Source organism: Nomascus leucogenys, chromosome 2 (assembly GCF_006542625.1).
Source record: "Nomascus leucogenys isolate Asia chromosome 2, Asia_NLE_v1, whole genome shotgun sequence".
In the NCBI taxonomy this organism is placed as follows: Eukaryota; Metazoa; Chordata; class Mammalia; order Primates; family Hylobatidae; genus Nomascus; species Nomascus leucogenys.
Genome location: NC_044382.1, coordinates 8855374 through 8876399, shown reverse-complemented (window position 1 = coordinate 8876399; position 21026 = coordinate 8855374). Strand labels below are relative to the sequence as shown.

At 43.3% G+C, this 21026-nt stretch overlaps 1 protein-coding gene across 1 annotated transcript in view; it reads left to right on the top strand.

Moving 5' to 3' along the window:
• Positions 1–21026, top strand: part of DOCK2 (dedicator of cytokinesis 2) — a 448837-nt gene that overhangs the window by 165911 nt on the left and 261900 nt on the right. The window contains exon 26 of the mRNA XM_003268643.2: positions 6258–6406. Coding sequence (XP_003268691.1) covers positions 6258–6406 — 149 coding nt within the window. The remainder of the gene's footprint in view (positions 1–6257; positions 6407–21026) is intronic.

Sequence of the window (21026 nt, the reverse complement as noted above, 5' to 3'; positions counted from 1 at the left end):
AGTCAGCAGGAGAAGATGGCTGGGACAAGAGCATTCTAGGCAAAGAAAGTAACATGCAAAAATTCAGGAGAAGGAGAGAGTTTGTGGTTGGAACAGAGAGAGGGAGGTGGAGGAGTGGCAAGTGGTGAGCGCCCACGATGAGTTAAGGGAAAAGCTTGCTCACAGATGGCCTCCAGCCATGCCAGAGAGTTGAGAAAACTCATTCTGAGGGCAATAGGAAGTTACTGAAGAATTTCCTGACCACAAGGGACTCCTGTGCAGGGAGCAGGGAGGGCGGTTAGGAGACTTGACACAGAACATGAAGGAAGTCGGCTTGAGGGTAGAATGGACATAACTTCATGATGGATTAGATGCTGATGTAAAGAGAAGAAGAACTCAAAGATGATTTCTTTGCTTGGTTGACTGTGTGACTGGGGGTGTCCTCACTCTTGAGAGACAGCAAAGGAGAAAGAACAGACTTGTGGGGAAGCGGGTCAATTCAGATATGGTTTTTAGAAGTGTTTTCTTCTGGAGCTGGATTGTGGCTGTGGTCGCAGATGTGATTTTGGCTGGATGCACCTCAAGGTGGTTTTCCAAAGTGACAAAGAATTCTCATTTAGTTCTTCCAATGGGGCTTATACTGGCGAGGGGCAGGTGAAGAAAAGGGTCCTCTTATTCGAAGTGTCCCTGAGCCATCAAATAATTGCAAAAGCACACCACACTTCAAGAGGGCTTTGCATTCAGGTAGGTAGCACTGACTGCCACATGACAAAACTTTCGTAAGGGAGGACCCAGAACCCAGAAATACCGCATTTTCCTCTCTGCAGTCACTTGGACAAAGAAAACCCTTTCAATTAAAACCCAAGGAGTTGAGTAGTTCTGCAGATTCCCCCATGGCTGGTCTGAATTATAATTTGGACTTGTCACTTGGTGGCAAGTCTCCCAGCCTTTGTCAGACATTTGATACCTAAGGCGCGGGAACCCAGCCTGGGTGCGCAGGTCTCTGACATTCATTACCTCTGCCTATGAAGATTTATTTCAGGGTTTGCACTATTTATCTTCGAAACCATTTGTGTTTGTTGGCTTGACAATCAGGCAGCAATTTGGAAATGCTGCTTCCTGAAGCTTTACGACTAATATAATTTCACAGCTCCAATTACAAATGAGAAAAATTATTTCATCTACAAACAGGAGCCAGACATTTCTGAGAAATCATGGTTAAAGAGAAGGCAGAGTACCTTCTGAAAAACGGCCATGTTATTAATGGTCTCTTCAGTGAAAATCTTGCTGACTCTCCACACCATGAGCCTCCGTCTTATGGGGATGCTGGTTTTGAGAATCTGTAAAGCAGCTGCCTTTCAGGTTGATAAACCATTGCTTCTCCTAGTGCCTGGTCTGCAGCTCCCACAGCCTCAGTACTTTGTGAGCAAGGCAAACACCGGCTGTCTTTACACCTAGCAAATATATCCTTCCTCCTGCAACTTCCTTGGAACCTATGTTTTATAGAATCCTAGAATTTTGCATGTGGCCTTAATCATTCAGTTCATCCCTTCATCTGATACTTTACCTCTTCCTTGTGCCTATCTGTAGACAGCAACCTACTACTTGTATACTTCTAGGAATGGAGAACTTACTGCCAGACTTTCCCATGAAAAATCTACTAGCTTAGTTCAATTTTAAGTAGGATTTAAAGTCTGGTGACTTCCCAAGGAGATCTTTCATATCTAAAATCTCCCAAGTGGCTTTTTCCTTGGATTCATATCTTAGTAATGGGATTTATGTGAGGTATCTCAACTAGAGTGCTAACAGAATGACGTTTTAAGGAAAACCCTGACCTCAGTTATTCCACAGCTGTTTTATGACCACTCCTAATAGGTTGCCACTCCTAAGATATAAAGGTACTAAATGTTTTTCCTGTCTGCTCAAGTCTGCTTTTTATCTCTGTTGGCTCTGTGCAGTGATGGGTAGTTAACCCCTGGTCATTCCTTTCCACCCTAGAATAGTGATTGGCACATAGTAAGCCTTCAATAAATGTGTAGAATGACTGACTGAAAGAGTCAGTTAAATGTGTGAATGGGTTAGCTCTTGATCTGCCTTTACATAGTTCCTTCCTATAGGTCCTACTGACCTCATTTTACAGGTGGAGAGAGTTTTAAATAATTTTTAATCTTGAGTCACAAAAAGCTATTTTAAGCTTTAAAACATTGTCGTCTTGTACTTTAAGCTCAAGACGATTGACCACGCTTGATTTGTTTCTTACTACCTTGCTTCAAGGGCTTATCAAATCTTTAGCTTCAGCAGAATCCAAATACGTATGTCAGAAGCTAGGAATCTAGGGGACAACCCAGGCACTCTTATACTCATTGTCATCACCTGGATTGTCATCACCATGGCATCTTCACTGCAGTGACACAGATTTCCTGAAGGCACATCTTTTTGTGACTCCCTTTTACCCAAAGAACTGTGGAAAAAGAAGACTTTCTGTTGTATTTTAAATCTCCTTTTCTAGAATCTCTTTTTTTACTTTTCAAAGAGGAAGACTTTACCACCTTTATCTAACTTAATAAGATAATGCACAATTTTTATCTTCTGGCTGGGCTTAATTATCACATCAATGAAGGCATAATTGGGAAGCTAAGTATCATTAAGTTAGGGAAGTTATTCGTCTCCCAATGACAAAGCATTTACCACTTCAGATGAACTTACCTAGTTTTTCTACAGCAAGAATTTCAACACTTAATTTCCCTCTAGCAAACGAAACATTGCAAAGTTACAAGTTCACATCCTTTTGAAGATAACTTTCAGCCAGGCAAAAGAAAAAAGAGAAGATAACTTTTAAAATAAACTTTTTAATGAATATTGTAAGACATTTTTTTACCCTGCTTAATAAATACATCTGGATGAAAATCTCAACTTTATGATGGCAAGATATGGACTAAATATTTAACTTAAGTAATAGGGTAATTGATAAAGTAATAGATATATTTTCTCCAACTTTCTCCCTTATCTTTCTAAACAAATGGTAGTGGCTAATCAATGTATTGTACTCTCAAAAGTCCTTAGGCCAACTAGTTGGTTTTTTTTTTTCTTTTGAGACAGGGTCTCACTCTGTCGCCCAGGCTGGTGTGTAGCGGTGTGATCATGGCTAACTGCAGCCTTTACTTCCTGGGGTCTGATCGTCTCACCTCAGCCTCCTGAGTAGCTGGGACTACAGGCATGCATCACTATGCCCAGCTAATTTTTAAATTTTTGGTAGAGATGGGGTCTTCCTATGTTGCCCAGGCTGGTCTTGAACTCCTGGGCTCAAGTTATCCTACTGCCTCCACCTCCCAAAGTGCTGCAATTATAGGTGTGAGCTACCATGCCCAGCCCCAACAATATCTTCAGTCCAAATTTCTTATAAAGTGTCATTAAAGCTGTGGCCTATGATTTTATCTACAATTTTAAGCAAAGCAGCATCAAAATTTTTGTCATCTATAATTTTGTTTCCATAGAACTGACATTTCTGTTGCAATTAAGAACACTTCTTTTAAGTGTTATCTTTCATTATTCTCCTTCCGAGAGAATATAACCCTAGATTTATGTTCTCTAAACCACCAAGTCTTCCCTAAATCCTCACTCTTCCTATTGCAATATTATCCACTTGTCACAGACTGTCTCAAATGCCACCTCCTCCATTCATTCAGCCAAGATTTACTGACTCACTCCTATGAACCAGGTACTGTATCAGGCACTTGAATATTAGTTCAGCTGTCATGGAGCTTAATCTTTAGTGGGATGAATAAACATTAATTACACTTATTGGAATTTAATTAAAAACTGAGATTTGGCTCTGAGAGAAGGGATATACTCCATTAGATCCTATAAAGTCTTCTATGAACCTTCTGACCAGAGCTCATGAGAGGGCTTCTGAAGCATTCAATACATTTTGTGACTCTATAAGTTGGGACTCTTTGGTTTCAAGCAACAGAATCCTACTCTGGTAAATTTAAGTAAAAACAAATGTATTTAGAAGAAAGGGAATAACACATAGAATCAGAGGAAATGCTGAGGAACTAGTTATCGGAGAGGAGAGACTCAGAATCTTGGAGGGAGAGGGGACTCAGCATGCACCCCTGGGCAGCCTCCTTGGGGCACTTCTGTGATGAAAGCGGAGCCCAAGAGACTACACATTTCTTTTTTCTTTTTCTTTTTCTTTTTTCTTTTCTTTCTTTTTTTTTTTTTTTTTTTTTTGAGATAGAGTCTTGCTCTGTTGCCCAGGCTGGAGTGCAGTGGTGTGACCTTGGCTCACTGCAATTTCTGCCTCCCTGGTTTAAGCTTCCGCCTGGCTTAAGCTATTCTCCTGCCTCAGCCTCCTGAGTTGCTGGGATTACAGGTGCCTGTCACCACACCCAGATACTTTTGGGTTTTTTGTTTTTTTGTTTTTTGTTTTTTTCTTAGTAGACTTGGGGTTTCACCATATTGGCCAGGCTGGTCTCACACTCCTGACCTCAAGTGATCCACCTGCCTCAGCCTCCCAAAGTGCTGAGATTACAGGCGTGAGCCACCATGCCCAGCCAAGACTGCACATTTCATGTAGTGCTAAAGAGCACAGTCTCTGTAGTCAGGCTGGATTTACCACTTACTAACCCTTTGTTTCCTCGTCGGCAAAATGGGGAAATAATAGTGTCTACCTCCCTTAGTCACTAGGAGAATTTACTGAGATGATTCATGCAAGACACTTGCAACAGTGCCTAGCACATTGTAAGCACTCAGAATACTGTGTGTTAGTACCGTTGGCAGTTATCATTATGAACGTTCCCTCAAGTTTCAGATTTCAGGAGGCCATCCTAATTGGGGCCAGGTGTCCAGCCCTTCCCCAGGGGAAGGCAGGGAGCCTATGACAGCTTCTCAGGATTATAGCCCATGACAGTATGGCTCCCCCATGTACAGTCAGGGTGCTGTGCCAGAAGGAGTGGGTGTAGCTCTTGGGCTGACAGAATAAGAGATGTCCTCTACCTCTTCTGACCTTTGTCTTATTCTAATTTCTGCCATTGTTCATTGGTTTTGCTTTTTTTTTCTGTAATCACCTCTGTCAGTTTTTAAGTACTTAACGGGCAGAACCACATCTTATCTCTGTACCTCGATAAGGAGAGTATCTTCCACATTAAAGATGTCCAACATCTATTTGTTAGATTGAAAATGAAATCCTGGTGTGTATGATTCATATTGCAGCTCAAGCAGCATCTGAGTGGGGGCAGCTTGACACATTTTTGGATTTTTTTTTTTCCTCAAGGTTTTCTGTTTTCAAGGGAAATATGGAGACAAAGTTGCGAAGGGCTTCAGAACCTTCCAGAAATTTCCCTGAAACAGCAATGTCAAGGGACATACCCTTCTCTGCAAAAGTTTTAATTTCTTTTTTTTTGAGATGGAGTCTCTGTTACCCAGGCTGGAGTACAGTGGCACCATCTCAGCTCACTGCAACCTCCACTTCCTGGGTTCAAGCGATTCTCCTGCCTCAGCCTCCCAAAGAGCTGGGATTACAGGCGCATGCCACCATGCCCAACTAATTTTAGTATTTCTAGTAGAGACGGGTTTTCGCCATGTTGGCCAGGCTGGTAAATGAAAGCAATATGCAGAAGGATGCAAGTGGAAGGTTGTTCATTTTGTATTGTCTGTACCAGAGAAAAATGTCCAGTAGTACAGGTATGGCTGAATAGAAAAATACATCCATAATAAAGAGTGCTATAAAACAGTTAAAAATAACTAAGTTGGTCCCTAAATGTGATAATACAGAAAGTGCTCCAAGAAATATTAGTGAATGAAAAAAAATCAAGGTTCAGAGTAATATATACATCATGGTCCCCTTGTATAAAATGGAAACAAAGCCAAAATAACTATATGTTTTATACTGATAAACACATAAGTAAAATCATATAAAAGGATCTTGGAAGTTTATAGTCACAGTATATGATTTAAATGAAATGCAAAGTTAAAATAACACTAGATATTTTATATGGCACATTTTTATATGTATGTGTATATATAAAATATATAGAATATGCTGGAATATACAGAATAAAATAACTGGTTGCCTCTGGGTAGGAAGGGTTAGAAAAGGGACTAGAATTGTGAATGATGTTCTCAGGAAATCTTAACCTAATCTTTAATATTTTAATTTTTTACAAGGAGAATGTCTTCATGAACTGTTTATTTAGTGAAAAATTGTATGCATATATGAAAGAAAAGAAACTAAAAAATGAGGAATTCTGCATTCCTCTGAACTGTCTTTATTCCAGAATGCCGGGACATTCTGCTTCCTGTCATCACCAAAGAGCTGAAGGAGCTGCTGGAGCAGAAGGATGACATGCAACACCAGGGCATGGAGAAGAAGTCCTGCGTTGAATTGCTCAACAGCATCTTGGAAGTCCTTAGCTACCAGGATGCGGTGAGTCCTCCTGATGATGTAGATATCCTGGACTCAGACTAGGGCTAAGTTGATTAAATTGTGAAATATTGATGCTGATGGATAGCAGCTGGAGTCTAAAGATAAAAGTCAACGGCTTGCTCAGCAGGCCTACTTGTCCTGTGACTAACCCCCATTGCTGTGAAGGATGGCTAGGGGACTGGAGTTAATCATGTAGCATTTTGTCACTGTGTGTCTGGTTGGCCAGGCTTTCTCAGAATGTGGGTATAGACATTATTGCAGCCTTTTAAGATGGCTTGTTCATGTACTCACGCCCTAGTTTGCAGGGGTGGGAGGAGGAGTTTCCTATGCCTAGACAGACAAGAAAACTCTCGTGTCTGCTTTCTTAGCTGATTTACTTGGGTTTTGTTTCTTCAGTTACCTTCTGAAATGATAAAAATGATTAAGCCTCTTCCTGGATGAGCAGATTGCCAGGGCTCAGATTCCAGAGGTAGGGTGTGGAGTAGGATGGTGGTAGGGAGATGCCTGTGGCCGTGAAGTCATTGTGTATTTTGTAGACGTCATTCAGAGATTAGCCGGGGATGGAAACCAAAGGAAAGTCTCAGTGGGAGTAAGTGGAGGGCTTCCAAAGGGCTGAATCTACAGAAGATAAGCCAGATGGGGTGGTGAAGACTGAGAGGTAGTGATTAGACCCAGGCCTGGAATTCTTAAGCATTGGAAGATGGAAGGGAGGGTGCTTGATCTGACCCAGGTTCCTCTGGCAGCTCCTCTTTGTCCTTAAGTAATGTCCAGGAGGTACTCAGTCCTTAGATGGGACTGGCTTCAGACGACTACATAGACCCAAACAACCAATACATTTTTTTCTAAGCATTTGTGTGAGCATTGCCCCTTTCTCTCTCCTCCCTAGAACATCCTCAGAGAAGAGCTTTCTGAATGAACTGTGTCTATTATTGACTGTAATTCGAAAACTCCGCAGAGCAATGTTCCTTTACTGGTCAGATCCATAGTCAACCATTATGATCAATTTCCTTGCATACCGTCTCTCTTGTCTCTTCCTTTCTACACTTACCATCCCAATTAAGCCGCTTCTTGTCTTATTACTACATATGCATAGCCTGCTTCATTCATTCATGCAGAAATATTAATACATATGACATAGCCGGTGTGCGCTAGGCACTGGGAACAAGAAAACCTATCCCCAATATATAATGGCTAAAATCTAGATGCATATTTGGGGTACAAGAGCTACAAAGTGTGTGTGTGTGTGTGTGTGTGTGTGCGCGTGTGCGTGCGCACATAAGCATTTTGTCAAGGAAGCCTACACAAAGGAGGTGAAGCTTCAGCTAGTGTTCAGTGGTGAATAATTAATGATCATATCTCTATTTGTTGGTTTCTAGGCACTGTGCTAAATGCAATCTGCGCATTCTCTCTGCTCACTCTGATCCTAGATACTAAGGCTTATTATCCCATTTTAGAGATGAAAAACCTGAAATTCATAGACTTCATTAGCATTCGAGGCCAAATAAATAGAGCAAATAAATGTCAGGGTCAAAATTCAAACGCAGGTCAGTCTGATTCAGACTCTGTGTAATCACAGGCATAGGGGATACAAAGGCATGGTCTTTTTCTTTCTACTCCTACCTCATTTAATGGAAAGACAGTATAATAACCAAGAGTTTAGATATTCAAGATTCATTCAGATGATGATGTTAGGGTGATGATGTTTCTATAAGGACATTCAGTAGCCAGCTGTTGAGCTGGTTCCAGTCTTAGCTATTTGATCTTTTTAAAAATTGTCTTTTTAAAGGGAGATTTCAGTCTTACTCATAGTGTAGAAACATGAGGGTTTGTCTACTATTTCTGTGGTAACATCCTATGTAATGTTGCCTCAGCCAGGGAGGTTGATCATGCCTGTGATTCCTGCATTTTGGGTGGCCCAGGGAGGAGGATTACTTGAGGCCAGGAGTTTGAGACCAGCCTGGGCAATATCGCAAGACCTCTGTCTCTACAAAAAAAAAAAAAAAAAAAAAAAAAGGAAAGAAAAGAAATTTGCCAGGTGTGGCGACGTGTACCCATAGTCCTAGCTGCTCGAGAGGCTGAGGTGAGGGGATTCCTTGAGCCCGGGAGTTCAAGGTTTCCGTGAGCTATGATCTTGCCACTGCACTTCAGCCCAAGTGACAGAACGATCCTGACTCTCTCTCTTAAAAAAAAAAATTGCCTCTTTCTGTTGAAAAGCCAATCCACAATGTTTTTTACATTTTAGTAATGCTCAGATCCCTTTTAATGGGGAAAAAGTGTGGGTCCTTGGGAATATGCCAGTGGCCCCCAGTTTGAGGGACCCAGTTATAATGTGCTAATTGTCAAGTTCCTGGTTTGGTAGAGGGATGGGCCCAGTTCACAGTTATTTGTGAAGCAGGATGCTGAGGCTCTGCCCATCCCAGGGGAGTGGCCCTCTAGAGCTCTACCCTGACAGGCTGTCATCATTTTGCACATTCCCTGACATCAGACACTGGTGAGAAGAGGCTGCTGTCTTACACACCCTCGGTACTTAGGGGTTCAAAGCCAAGAAGTGAGTGGGAGGCTCTGAGCTCCCCATGGGGGATTGTGGCATCTGGACTTGAGGTGTGTGGGAGGTGTGTGTCACTCTTTCCCGCCTCTGAGTGCAGTGCTTTTATAATGAATTCTGACTGTGGGGACTAACCCACCCCTTTCTCCGGGTGAGCAACTGTCTTTGCTGGGTGAGTTATTAAATACTGTTATAACCATTGAATTTGGTACAAATTTTGATGCTTTTGCTGAGCTTCACATCTCATCTCCCCTGCTCATGAAGATGGAAATCTCTCTTCTCTTCTCAAAAGCTTCTTCAATGAATAGGAGGCATTCAGTAGCCATGATTACTTTGAGCTAAACTGAAAATCAGAGGCCCAAAAGTACCTAAATTTCTCATATTCTAATATATAGTGGCTCTCAACATTGCCTCATTGCCTTTTTTTGGAGCCAGGTTTCTACTTCTGCCTCCTGAGTAGATACCACTATAGGTACCAGCCACCACACTTGGTTAATTAGTTAATTAATCAATTAATTTGTAGAGATGGGGTCTCACTATATTGCCCAGGCTGGTCTCAAACCCCTGGCCTCAAGTGATCCTCCTGCCTTGGCCTCCCAAAGTGCTGGGATTACAAGCCACCTGGGGAACTTTTTAAAAGTCAAACCAGCAGGAGGCAGCGAAATGGGTAGGAAGATAGGGGTGGGTCCCTGGTGAAACCCCATCTCCAAGCCGAAGGCAGTTTAAAACCTGGAAGTCAAGCTATATGTTAAATCCTCAGACTGGATTGAGAACTTGTCCTACCGTTTGGCACACTTTCCTCTGATTGATCCCCACCCTTCACTTATTTTACATAAACTTACAATTTCCTAATTGGTTTTCTACACTGTCATGCCCACCTTTGAGTGGTGTCTTCACTTTAACCTTTTTTTTGCATACTAACAAACCAATTGGCAGTCCCCATTCTGAGTCCATAAAAGGCCCCAGACCCAGTTGTGTGGGGAGGGACAGGGAGGGGACAACTATCCAAACTTGGGGTAGGGGAACCAGTGTCCCCCCTCCATCCCCCACCATGTCCCGTGCTCCCCCACTGAAAGCTGTTTTCACTGCTCAAGAAAATTATTCTCCACCCTCCTCACCCTTCAATGTCCCACGTATCCTCATTCTTCTTGGGTGTGGCACAAGAGATCGGGAGCCGCTGAATATGGGTACAAGCTATAACATAGATGGTGAGCTAGATGGGCTGAGGGAGGCCTGGGCAGGGCGTCACTGGCTGGGGGTCCCCGGCTTCCTAAAGTGACTGAGAAGAAAAATCTTGTATCAAAAGCAGTAATACCTAGGCCCCTGTCCCAAGTATTCTGATTGAATTGGTCTGGGGTTGGTGGGGCATTGCAATGAGTAGGTGATGATTACCAGGTGATGCTAACCGTCAGCCAGTATGAAGAGCCACAGGTGTAGAGCAGGTCTCAAACCTGAGTAGGCACCCCCAGTAACCTGGAGGAGCTGTTAAAACACGTTTCTGATCATTAGTCTGGACGGTGGGGTCCAGGCGTCCAGTAACTTATTTTTCTGGCAAGTTCCCAGGTGCTGTTGATGCTACCAGTGTAGAGACCATGCTCAGAAACCATTGCTCTAATATGACCTATCTTTTTTTTCCTTTAGTATTCACTGGAAATAGAGGAATAGCTGGGCTCATTCTCAGTTCTTCACCTTCTTAATTTAAGAGCCCTGTCCAGTCTGTAAAATCTAGCATCTTCCAATATGCATTTAATAAACCATAACATGGCAAATATTTCAAACACATTAATTTGTACTCACAAATTCATTTTCATGGGATAGAAGGGACATGGAATATGCAAAGATCCAACTTTGAAAAATCAGACTGTAGAATGTGCTGTTTGCTTTCTGCAGATATCAACTTCTCCAAATTGAACATCTAGATGAAAACAAAAAAGGCCCCCAGAGCAAATGTTCTGGATTTTTCTCCTGGTTGTTTGGCCCTTCTCTGCTGACAACAGCATAGCCATTTTTACTGGCTTTTAGTTGGCATCATGGAACAACCCATTGTCCCAACCCAAGCATAGAAACTATGTCCACCTACTGGAGCCATTGCCCAGGGTAGAACCACATGTGGAAATTTAGCAATTATAGTGCAGGATGCCAAGCTTCCATTTGGGGGGCGTTGTGTGTTTGGGGAATGGGACAGGATGCTTGTCTTCAATAGATTGTCATTGTTTGGGTAATTACAGCCCAGAGCAGCAGGCCAATCTTATTCTTTGAAACCCTGGGTGTTATGGTAGGACTCAGGGGGAGATGTCTGCCTTAGCCTGGGTGTTGATTTTTTTTTAATGATAGTGTTGAATTCCCTCATCCAGCTTGCTCCTGGCCTTTTAGCATATGAAAGGGACCAGCTCAGGTGAAGGATAAAAGCCCTGACTTCTTCCTCTATTAACTCGTTTTCTCCCCCTCACTGAGCAAGTTTAGTTGTCAACTCCAGTTACTTTGAAGGGTGGTTTCACACTGCTTCGTTCTGTGCTTTGCTGGCTGCTGAGTAACTGATAAAATTTAATATTGCTTCAGACCCAGAGGGAGTTGGTTTTTCCCCTCTTAAGACGGGGTTTTTGTTTTTATGTTTCATTCCTCAAGAAAAAGGAGAGTCGTTGTTTGCTATTCTGCTTAGCAGTCTTAAAGTGGGTAAAGATGACTCCTAATTCTCAAGAGGAAAAGGTGTTGGTTGTATCTGAATTGTGGACATAGGGAATTCCCAGAATCATCTTTTTTAAAAAAATTCTTTGAGTCTATTAGCTAAACCTGGGCAGGGGGCTACCAAGGTACTCTATTAGTCATGAATGGTTTGAGGGTTCTGATTTTTTTTTTTTTTTTTTTGAGATAGTGTCTCACTCTATTGCCCAGGCTGGAGTATAGTGGCGCGATCGCAGCTGACTGCAACCTTCACCTCCTGGGCTCAAGCAATTCTTGTGCCTCGGCCTGTTGAGTAGCTGAGATTACAGGTGCCAGCCACTGCTCCCAGCTAATTTTTGTATTTTTAGTAGAGACAGCATTTTACCATGTTGGCCAGGCTGGTCCCGAACTCCTGACCTTAAGTGATCTGCCCACCTCCACCTCCCAAAATGTTGGGATTACAGGCGTGAGCCACTGCGCCCGGCCAGGTTTTGATAGTTTTATTCACAGCTTAGACACTGGTTGGGAGGCTTTTGCTTAATGCAGTGTCTCTTGCTTGGCATGCTCTTCCAATTTCTCATCTTTCTCTGCAGGTAGAATCCTAAACTCGTTTTGGGTTCAGCTCAGATAACACTTCCTTTCTGAGATTTTCTCAATTCCATTCCCTCTTCCTTCCCCTCCCCTCTGCCCCCAGGCAGAATTAGGGACTTCCTTGTCTGTGTTTTCATAACCATGTGTGTACCCTGATATCCCAGTACCAATCATTTTGTGTTACTCTCTCCTGTGTAACAGGAGGCTTTGAGTGTGGAAGCTCAGGGAAGCTCAGAGAGCAAGGCATACCCCCGACTTCACAGAGTTTACGCTTTCAGCTTCATTCTCTCCCATCCCACTTGCACTGTCTATGCTGTGGTTCCATTAAAATCCTTTCAGTTCCTCACTTGTGCAGCACCCTCTCACTTCTCACTGCGGCAGAGTGCCGTTCACAATGCCTGAATACATCACCTTGCTCTTAGCCTAACTAAATCCTACCTTACCCTCAGAAGTCAGGTTAAATGTCACTTTCCTGAGAAGCCTTCTCTAATCCTCTTCCCCACGTCTCTTGAGGTCCTAGGAGCAGCTTGTGCTTGCACCTGTGTTGTCACCCTCTGTGGACTTTTCTGTCTGCCTGCAGAAACCAGAGTGCTATGAGGAGAGAGATCTTGCTTCTCTACCCCCGCCCACCCCAGCACAATGCCTGGCTCTTGAAGCTATCTGAAGGAAGGAATAAATGAATGAATATGTCTCACTCCAATTAATGGCAGGGCCTGATTTCTCCCTGGGGTCTTGTGCGCTGAGTGCTAGCAGGGTATTCTTCTTTTTGCCTTCTTTAGATGTCAGGTGCAGAAGGTTGAATTAATCACACTCCCGAGTTCATGACACATCATCTTCATTGGTCTGTGCAACGTCCTCCCCTGTTCTGTGTGTGTATGTCAGTGTGCATTTTGTCATAAAACAAAATTGTATCAAATTGATTTTAGTGTTCTAATTGTCTCTTACTAGTGATTCATGAGTCAGGCATTCGTATCTAAAAGATAGAAGGAGCTCTCTTGGGCACAGCAAAACAGTTGGTTATTGTAAGGTAGCTTGAGCAGGAAAAAGGAAATGGGATGATACAAAAATGTGGGTTGGTTAACATCAGGTTACTTCAGGTTACTTTCCTTGTAAGAGTTAAAGCAGGGGGGACTTCTTTATCATGCCAGCTCGAATGACCGTGCCCTTTCCAACTGGTTGCTGTGAACCTTCTGTTTTTAAGAAAAACTGGTCTGTTTGGGGGATTTTCCTGCTTCCTTAAAGTTCCCATTTTAGTATGTCGCACTTAGCACAAGTGATTCCATCTTGGTTTGATCTGGGCCTAGTGCAGGAGCTCAGTCCAAAACAATAGACCCCTATGATTTTATTTAACAATTTCTTACCCTTTATCCCCATCTTCTACTCCCATTCCACATGCCCCCCCCCCACCCCCCATGAATGATTTGTCTAATGCGTTGGATATGCACATGTGGTTTTGGGTGCATGTGTGTTTACACACACACACACACACACAGACACACACACACACACTCATGCCTCTCCTTTGAAGAGGATCAGATATGGACAGCAAAGGTCATTAGCATCTTAGCTCTGTTAGAATCCCGATGGGAGGGGAGGGGACTGTGGCATAAGCAAGAATCCTCCAGACTAGAGGGCATTCTTGGTGGAGTCCTGCCCCTGACCTGCGTGTGGGAAAGCAGTCCACCCTGCCAGTCTACGCTTGGGCGCCTTCTTCTGAAGTGCATCCCCTGTGGCCACTCTGAGCTCTGGGTTCTCTGATAAACCTAGGCAGTTTGCCTGCTGCAGGGTGGAAGGGAGGCTGCCACTGCCTCTTTGCGTTACTATTTAATTCCCAGGAATCAATACCACCCTGCAAGAGCAGCAGGGTTTTCTTCTAACCTATCTGCTCCCTCATATTTGAAATAAAATGCAGGGAGACAAGGCTTGCTGAAATTCTTTTGTCTATGGTGCATGCCAGAGAGCAGCTAATTAGGCCCCAAACCTGAGGTTGAAATACATGAGATCGCTGCACCTTCTGCTGTGCGTAAGGCTGCTTTGTTTTCACCCTTGGTTTTGCTCTGGCTTCCGTGGAGTTAGAAATGCCCTCCTGAGGCCAATGGCACAACTTCTATGGATGACGGTATACCACACACTTCCCCAGCACCTTCTAACCGGCAATGTGTGTTCTTATACAATACAGTTGTTTGTTTCTGGTGCCAAAGTGGCAAGGCAGATCTTACTATCTCCATTTAACTGGTGAGGAGGCTGAGACTCAGAGAGGCTAGGTGACATTCCCAACTCAACAGCCTCTCATGCACCACTTTGCCTCCCCCCACTCCGCATCTACACATCGCCAGTTAACAGTGCTTTCACCTGCACCATTTCCCTGGAGGAGCCTGTACAGGCTTCAAGTCAGACCGCATCTTGTATCCACTCCACAAATATTTAGAAAGTGCCTAACATGTGCTCTATTTTGTATGCTGGGGCTATGGCAGTGAGCAGAGCAGGGGATAAATTCTAGCTCTGCTGTTATTATCTGTGGGACATTGAGAAGTCGTCTAACTTCCCAACCCCAGAATGGGTCCTCAACCCTGGGTCCATGGCCTATTAGGAACCAGGCTGCACAGCAGGAGGTGAGCAGCTGGAGAGTGAGTAAAACTTCATCTGTATTTACAGTCATTCCACATGGCTTGCATTACCGCCTGAGCTCCACCTCCTTCAGATCAGCGGCGGCATTAGATTCTCATAGGAACACGAACCCTATTGTGAACTGCACATGAGAGGAGTCTAGGGTGCATACTCCTTATGAGAATCTAATGTCTAATGATCTGTCACTGTCTCCTATCCCCCCCAGATGGGACTGTCTAGTTGCAGGAATACAAGCTCAGGGCTCCCACTGATTCCACATTATGGTGAGTTGTGTAATTATTTCATTAGGTATTACGAGGTAATGTAATAATAAAGTGCAGTAAATGTAATGCACTTGAATCATCCAAAAACCACCTGCCCCACCATCCGTTTCATGAAAAAATTGTCTTCCATGAAACTGGTCCCTGGTGCCAAAAAGGCTAGGGATGGCTGCTCTAACCTGTCTGTGTGATGAGGATACTCTTTTCCCAGGTGTGTCAGAATTGCAGTAAACAAGAGCACCTGTGAAAACATCCAGCCTTATGCCTGGCAAATAATCTGCACTCTATGCACGTGGCTTTCCTTCTTCCCTCACTGTTCTGCTTCGCTCATATGCTCTTTCTGCTGTTCCAGGCTGCTTCTAAAACATCCCTATAATTCTTTTAAGGACAGTACAGGGTCAAGTGGCTTCCTGGGAGAATGCAAGGCGGGCACTGAGCCTGGAGAGAACTCTGTAGCCCCATTAGTATTGAGGGCAACCCCCAAGCCAGCCCTGGTGGCAGCCAGATGGTTTGGAGCCCTTGCAGTCTCCACAGTAGGCTTGCCAAGAAGCGGCAGATGCTGCTGCTGGAGGCAGGCCTTCCCTGCAGGGCATCGGGGCCTCATAGGAATTCCTGGAGCGACTGGAGAAAGGTGTCTTCTGTCCTTTCAGGGGCTCCTGCGGGGAATTCCAGAACTTCAGGGCTCCTGATCACCACTGTACGGGGCAGTGAGCTGGAGCTGTCTCTTTCCAGCTCACAAGAACCGAGTATTAAATGTTTAGGAATTTTGTGAGGCAACTGTTAAATAACTGCCATTATTAAAAATTGTTATAAATCTATAATTAAATAAACTGTATTAAAATCCAAGGTAATAAGATCTCAAAACTCAAAAACTTCCTGATGAGCTGGCTCCATTTTATTTTTATCTACCCTCTTGAGGTTATTTACATCTATTGTGTCTGTGTGGTGGAAATACTGTCACAAGCTCTGCTGCTGTGCCTTGAAATCAACCAGGAAGGGAGTGTTAATGCCACAGAAATTGGAAAACATTGCATATATCCAGGACTTCATATTTTCTTTCTGGAAAAACAATGGACAAACATCTACCAGCACACCCCTGCCAGGGACTCAAAACAATGGCCCCAAACAAGAAAAATCCAGAGACCCAAGGGAGATGCCTGTGCAATTCTCTTCCCCTAGTGGACCCTAAATCTGCTACCCTCTAAGGGTTCTCAAGGGACTTGGCAAAGCCAGTATGCTCCAGGGATGTAGTGTTTTTAGGAAAAACTAAACACCCAACATAGACCAAGGAGGGGAGATACGTTTCATTTCTCATGACAGTCCTCATTGATCTGCCGTGGCTTCTTTCCTAATAGTGTTGAGAATGTCGAGGTCTCCTGCAGGGCAGTGAGAAAGACAGCTTTGGTTCCTGCAGTAGGTGAGGGGTGGGGACAATGAGTTGGGTACCATGGATTTGCTATGCCTAAACTAGATGGCCAATCCCAAAATGTGGGGAAGGTCACTGTGATGGGGAGATTATCTTTCACCTCCGTAGGTTTTGGCCTTAAGTAGGACATAAAAATTAGGAGAAGTTGATTTTTGATTCGACAAACACCACCAGATTTATTGTTACAAGGAAGAACCATTGATGGTTACTAAAAGTCATGGACAAAAATCTGATAGGAAACAGGATATTTGCATAATCTCAAAGTATCTTCCCAAAGCATCCACTAATTAATGGCACAGGGAAAGTAATAGCTTTACAGTGGAAACACCTGATAGACCTTATCCTAACCAATCGAGCAAAGGGAAACCACCAGCAGGGAAACATACTAACGTCATGTGCCTCCTGACACGGTGCACTGAGAAGGACTCTACATCTCTTCTATGGGAATCTTGCCAAAAATGTACAGCCTCAATCTGATGATGAGAAGACATTAGACAAACCCTAACTGAGGAGTGAAAAATACCAGTCTAGTCCTCTTCAAAAGTTAAGGTCATGAAAGACTGTGGCACTCTCACAGATTGGAAACATGACAACTGGATTCAATGTGGGATCCTGAATTGAATCATGGACCAGAAAATGGATGTTAGAAGGAAAACTGGCAAAATTAGAATAAAGGTTACAGTGTAGTTAATAGCATTGGACCAATGTGAATTTCCTGGTTTGATTATTCTACTCTGGTAATATAAGAGGTTAACATTAACCAATGCTGGGTGAAGGGTGCATAGGAACTCTCTGTACCATCTATGCAACTCGCTAGAAATCTAACATTATTTCAAAATTTAAAATGTTTTTAAAAAGCTTATTTTTGAAGTATTTAAGAGATGATCACTCACTTATGAAGAATGAGGGTTGAAGGTGAACAGTTCTGCTAAGTATACTTATTTCTATGTGAAGGGAAATTACAGGTAGAAATTAGTGTAAAAACCTGATAGATACAGGTTTTTCTGATTTATGAGTTAAGACAACAAAATCCACAAAGGACTAGCCTTACTAGAAGGTTCCATTTGCAAAATTCCTGTCTCAACCAATCAGAAGGCCAATGTAATCTCCTACCAAATGAATAATTAGGTAATTGCATGACTAAACCAACATTTAGCATGCCTTAACCCAGGACTAGGCTCTGGGGACGTGGAACATGGGGGAGCATAGGAACCTGTCCTGTTCTCAGGGACCTTGCAGCCTATAGTATTTCACATGGGCTATTTGACATCCCTAGCCATGTGGTAAGTCCTAGGCCAGGGTATAGGACTTGAGTGTCACCTGATCTTTGCCTGGCGGGCATGGAATATGGTTGGTTTGGCATTGCTTAGGGATGGTCTTTGGGTTGTGTATTCTTGGGGAATCCATCTGGAAAATAAGAAGACAGCTTTTACTCACAGTTGACTAGACCTCCCCCTAGTGAAGTTAATGATCCACCAGGTTCTGTTCCATCAGCACCAGCTAGAAATACTTCTTAAGGTGTTCTTTAATATTGCATTATCTGCCATGACCAAAGTTTAAAGAAGTTTGCCTACAGCCAAATCCACGATGGCCTCACACACTCCCTCCTTCCTATCCTCAATCTCACACCCTTCTTCATTGCCTCTCAGAGCCAGGATGAGGTGAGGCATGGCCTGGGAGGAAGGGCAGAATGTAATGGGGCACCAAAAATTCAGTAATCAAATCAAATAATACTTTCACATGACATTTTAAAAACTCAGAGTTTTGTTAGTTTGCCATGAGTTTTTGCATTATTTTTTTAAACAAAAATTGCATTAAGTGTTAATTTTCTTGATTACTGAGTTTTTTGGGACCCCTTCAATTTTGCCCCCTAGGTTAGTGTCTAACTTATATCACTCCTTCACCCTAGTCCTGGCCCCTGCACAGTCCTCTCATCAACACTGGCTGCCTGCAGTAACAAAGCTGGGCTCTGACCCATAAATGGCGTGGCGGCCTGGAGGGATGGAGAAGGTACCCTTCTATTCCCCCTCCAAGACTGTGGAGGGGCTGCAGAAGATTTCTGTCTGCTGGGAACCCTTGCATAAAAGCACTAGTTGAAAGGAACAGTCATTTATACTCTAAACCTTCACTGGGGCAGCCACTTGGTTTCCAAAAAGCATTTCTTGCATAGCGTTTGAATTAAATCTCCCCTTCGAAGTTGGGAGGCATGAGTTAAAAGCCCTTTCAGCAGCAGAGAAATATAGTTATGTTTGGTCCAGGTTACAGTTGCTGAGGGAATTATAACTTTGATTTGCTCTCCTGGTATAAATGTAAATCCTTAAGTGAAATGAGTTAAGTGAGGGAGGAGGTGCCCTGTTTTTAAGGATGCATTTGATCAGCAGCTCTGTCTATGGTGCCTCACCTATCATGTACAATCTTAGGGGCAGCAGCCAAAGACTGCAGCGGGGAAGCTTCCAGCAAATGATCTAACAGTTCTAGAATGGACATTTTCTCAGGGAGGTTTTTAGATCAGTTTTGTCTCAGAGATAAACACAATTGGTTTAACAGTCCGGGTTGGAAAATGAAGTTTAATTTCAGCACCGTTTCTGCAAGCAACCTAGCATGCTAAAGTCATCTTTGACCCTCTATTTATTACCTTGTCTTTGGCCTGAAATCCAAACTCAGCTTAATTTTCCTCTCCAACCACATTTCCAACTGTTTTCTGCCTGCAGTTTACGTTCTAGCGCAGCCAGACTCTCACTCTCCCACCAAACCTTCATGTTCTTTCTTCTTTCTTTGTCATTTACCCTATTCCTTCCATCTGGGAGGGGTTCTTTTTTCCCTCTTTTTCTTTTTTTTTAATTTTTAATTTTTGTGGGTACATAGTAGGTGTATGTATTTATGGGGTACATGAGATATTTTGATACAGGCATGGAATGCATAATAATCACAGCATGGAAAACGGGGTATCCATGTCCTCAAGCAACCATCCTTTGTGTTACAGTCAATGCAGTTATACTCTTTAATTATGTTAAATGTGACAAATTATTGACCGTAGTCACCCTGTTTTTCTCCCATCTGTCATCCTGAAAGCCTCCAACTGGTGGTTTACAACCTGAATCTAGCCCACAGATGTGTTGTGTTTGGCTTGCAGAATTATTTCCTAAAACCCACAGTCCCACTCGTTCCTATTGCTTTCTAGATGACTGGGTTCACACTTTTATATTATCCATCCTGCCTATGTAAACATCTGAATTGTGAACTCGGAGAGCCAGACCCTGCCTTTCCTAATAGGCACAATTCTTTCTCGATTAAGAAATCACCCGAGGTTCTTTTAGCTCCCTCTCACTCACCACCTCTCCTGCATTCTGAAAACTTTTGGCTTTATCATAGAATTTAGCACTTAATTATATGCAGCTTGACATTTGCTCTTGTCATAGTGGGCCTTTCTGGCACATGTTGAGACAAGACTAACACTTTTTGTTATTTCTCTTTTCAACTAAAGTAATATCTTTCTATCCAACAGCTCACTAAACATGATATAAGCACCTATGATTTGTCAGGTACCATGCTAGGCCTTTGGGATGCAAAGGTGTTGAAGAGAAGCTCTTTTCTTATTAGAAACTAACTTGGAGACCTTATTTCCCAGCACTTGGCCTCAGTGGTCTATTCATTATGTCAGAGCACATCTAGTCCTTCCTAAGCCTCACTCCCTGGATAACACTCCTCCCACTGCTACAATAAACTTTCTTTGAATAGTTAAATCATATTCGTCTTTTGAAGCCTGGGTCAATTTCCCTTATATTTGCTTTGCCTGGTCTGTTTCACAGACATGTGTCCACCCCTGTCTCTTGGAAATTTGATATAGGCCATCATTTACAGAAAGTACTCTTCTGTGGGTGTCCGGTTTGTGATTTACAGACTCTCCAAGGACAGGGCTGATCCAGTCTTACGTTTCTCCTGTATTTCCACACTGCCTGGGCATAGTGCCGAACTCCAAGCAAATATTCAATAATTAATCTCCATGGTTTGATTGATCCTCCCATCTTCAATTAGTCTACTTTCAAGAAATACATGCTGACACTAATTTTATTTTTTATACTCAGTGGAATCCAGTGAGAAAGGTAAATCTGCTGCTTTTGCATTAAAACATCGCATAGCCGGGCGCGGTGGCTCATGCCTGTAATCCCAGGACTTTGGGAGGCCAAGGCGGGTGGATCACGAGGTCAGGAGATCAAGACCATCCTGGCTAGCACGGTGAAACCCCGTCTCTACTAAAAATACAAAAAATTAGCCGGGTGCAGTGGTGGGCGCCTGTAGTCCCAGCTACTTGGGAGGCTGAGGCAGGAGAATGGCGTGAACCCGGGAGGCGGAGCTTGCAGTGAGCAGAGATTGCTCCACTGCACTCCAGCCTGGGCGACAGAGCGAGACTCCGCCTCAAAAAAAAAAAAAAAAAAATCGCATAAAAAACAGGTACCAACTTTGAGTACTGCTGGGCTCCCCAAGTTGTTTATATATCAGTTTAGAATT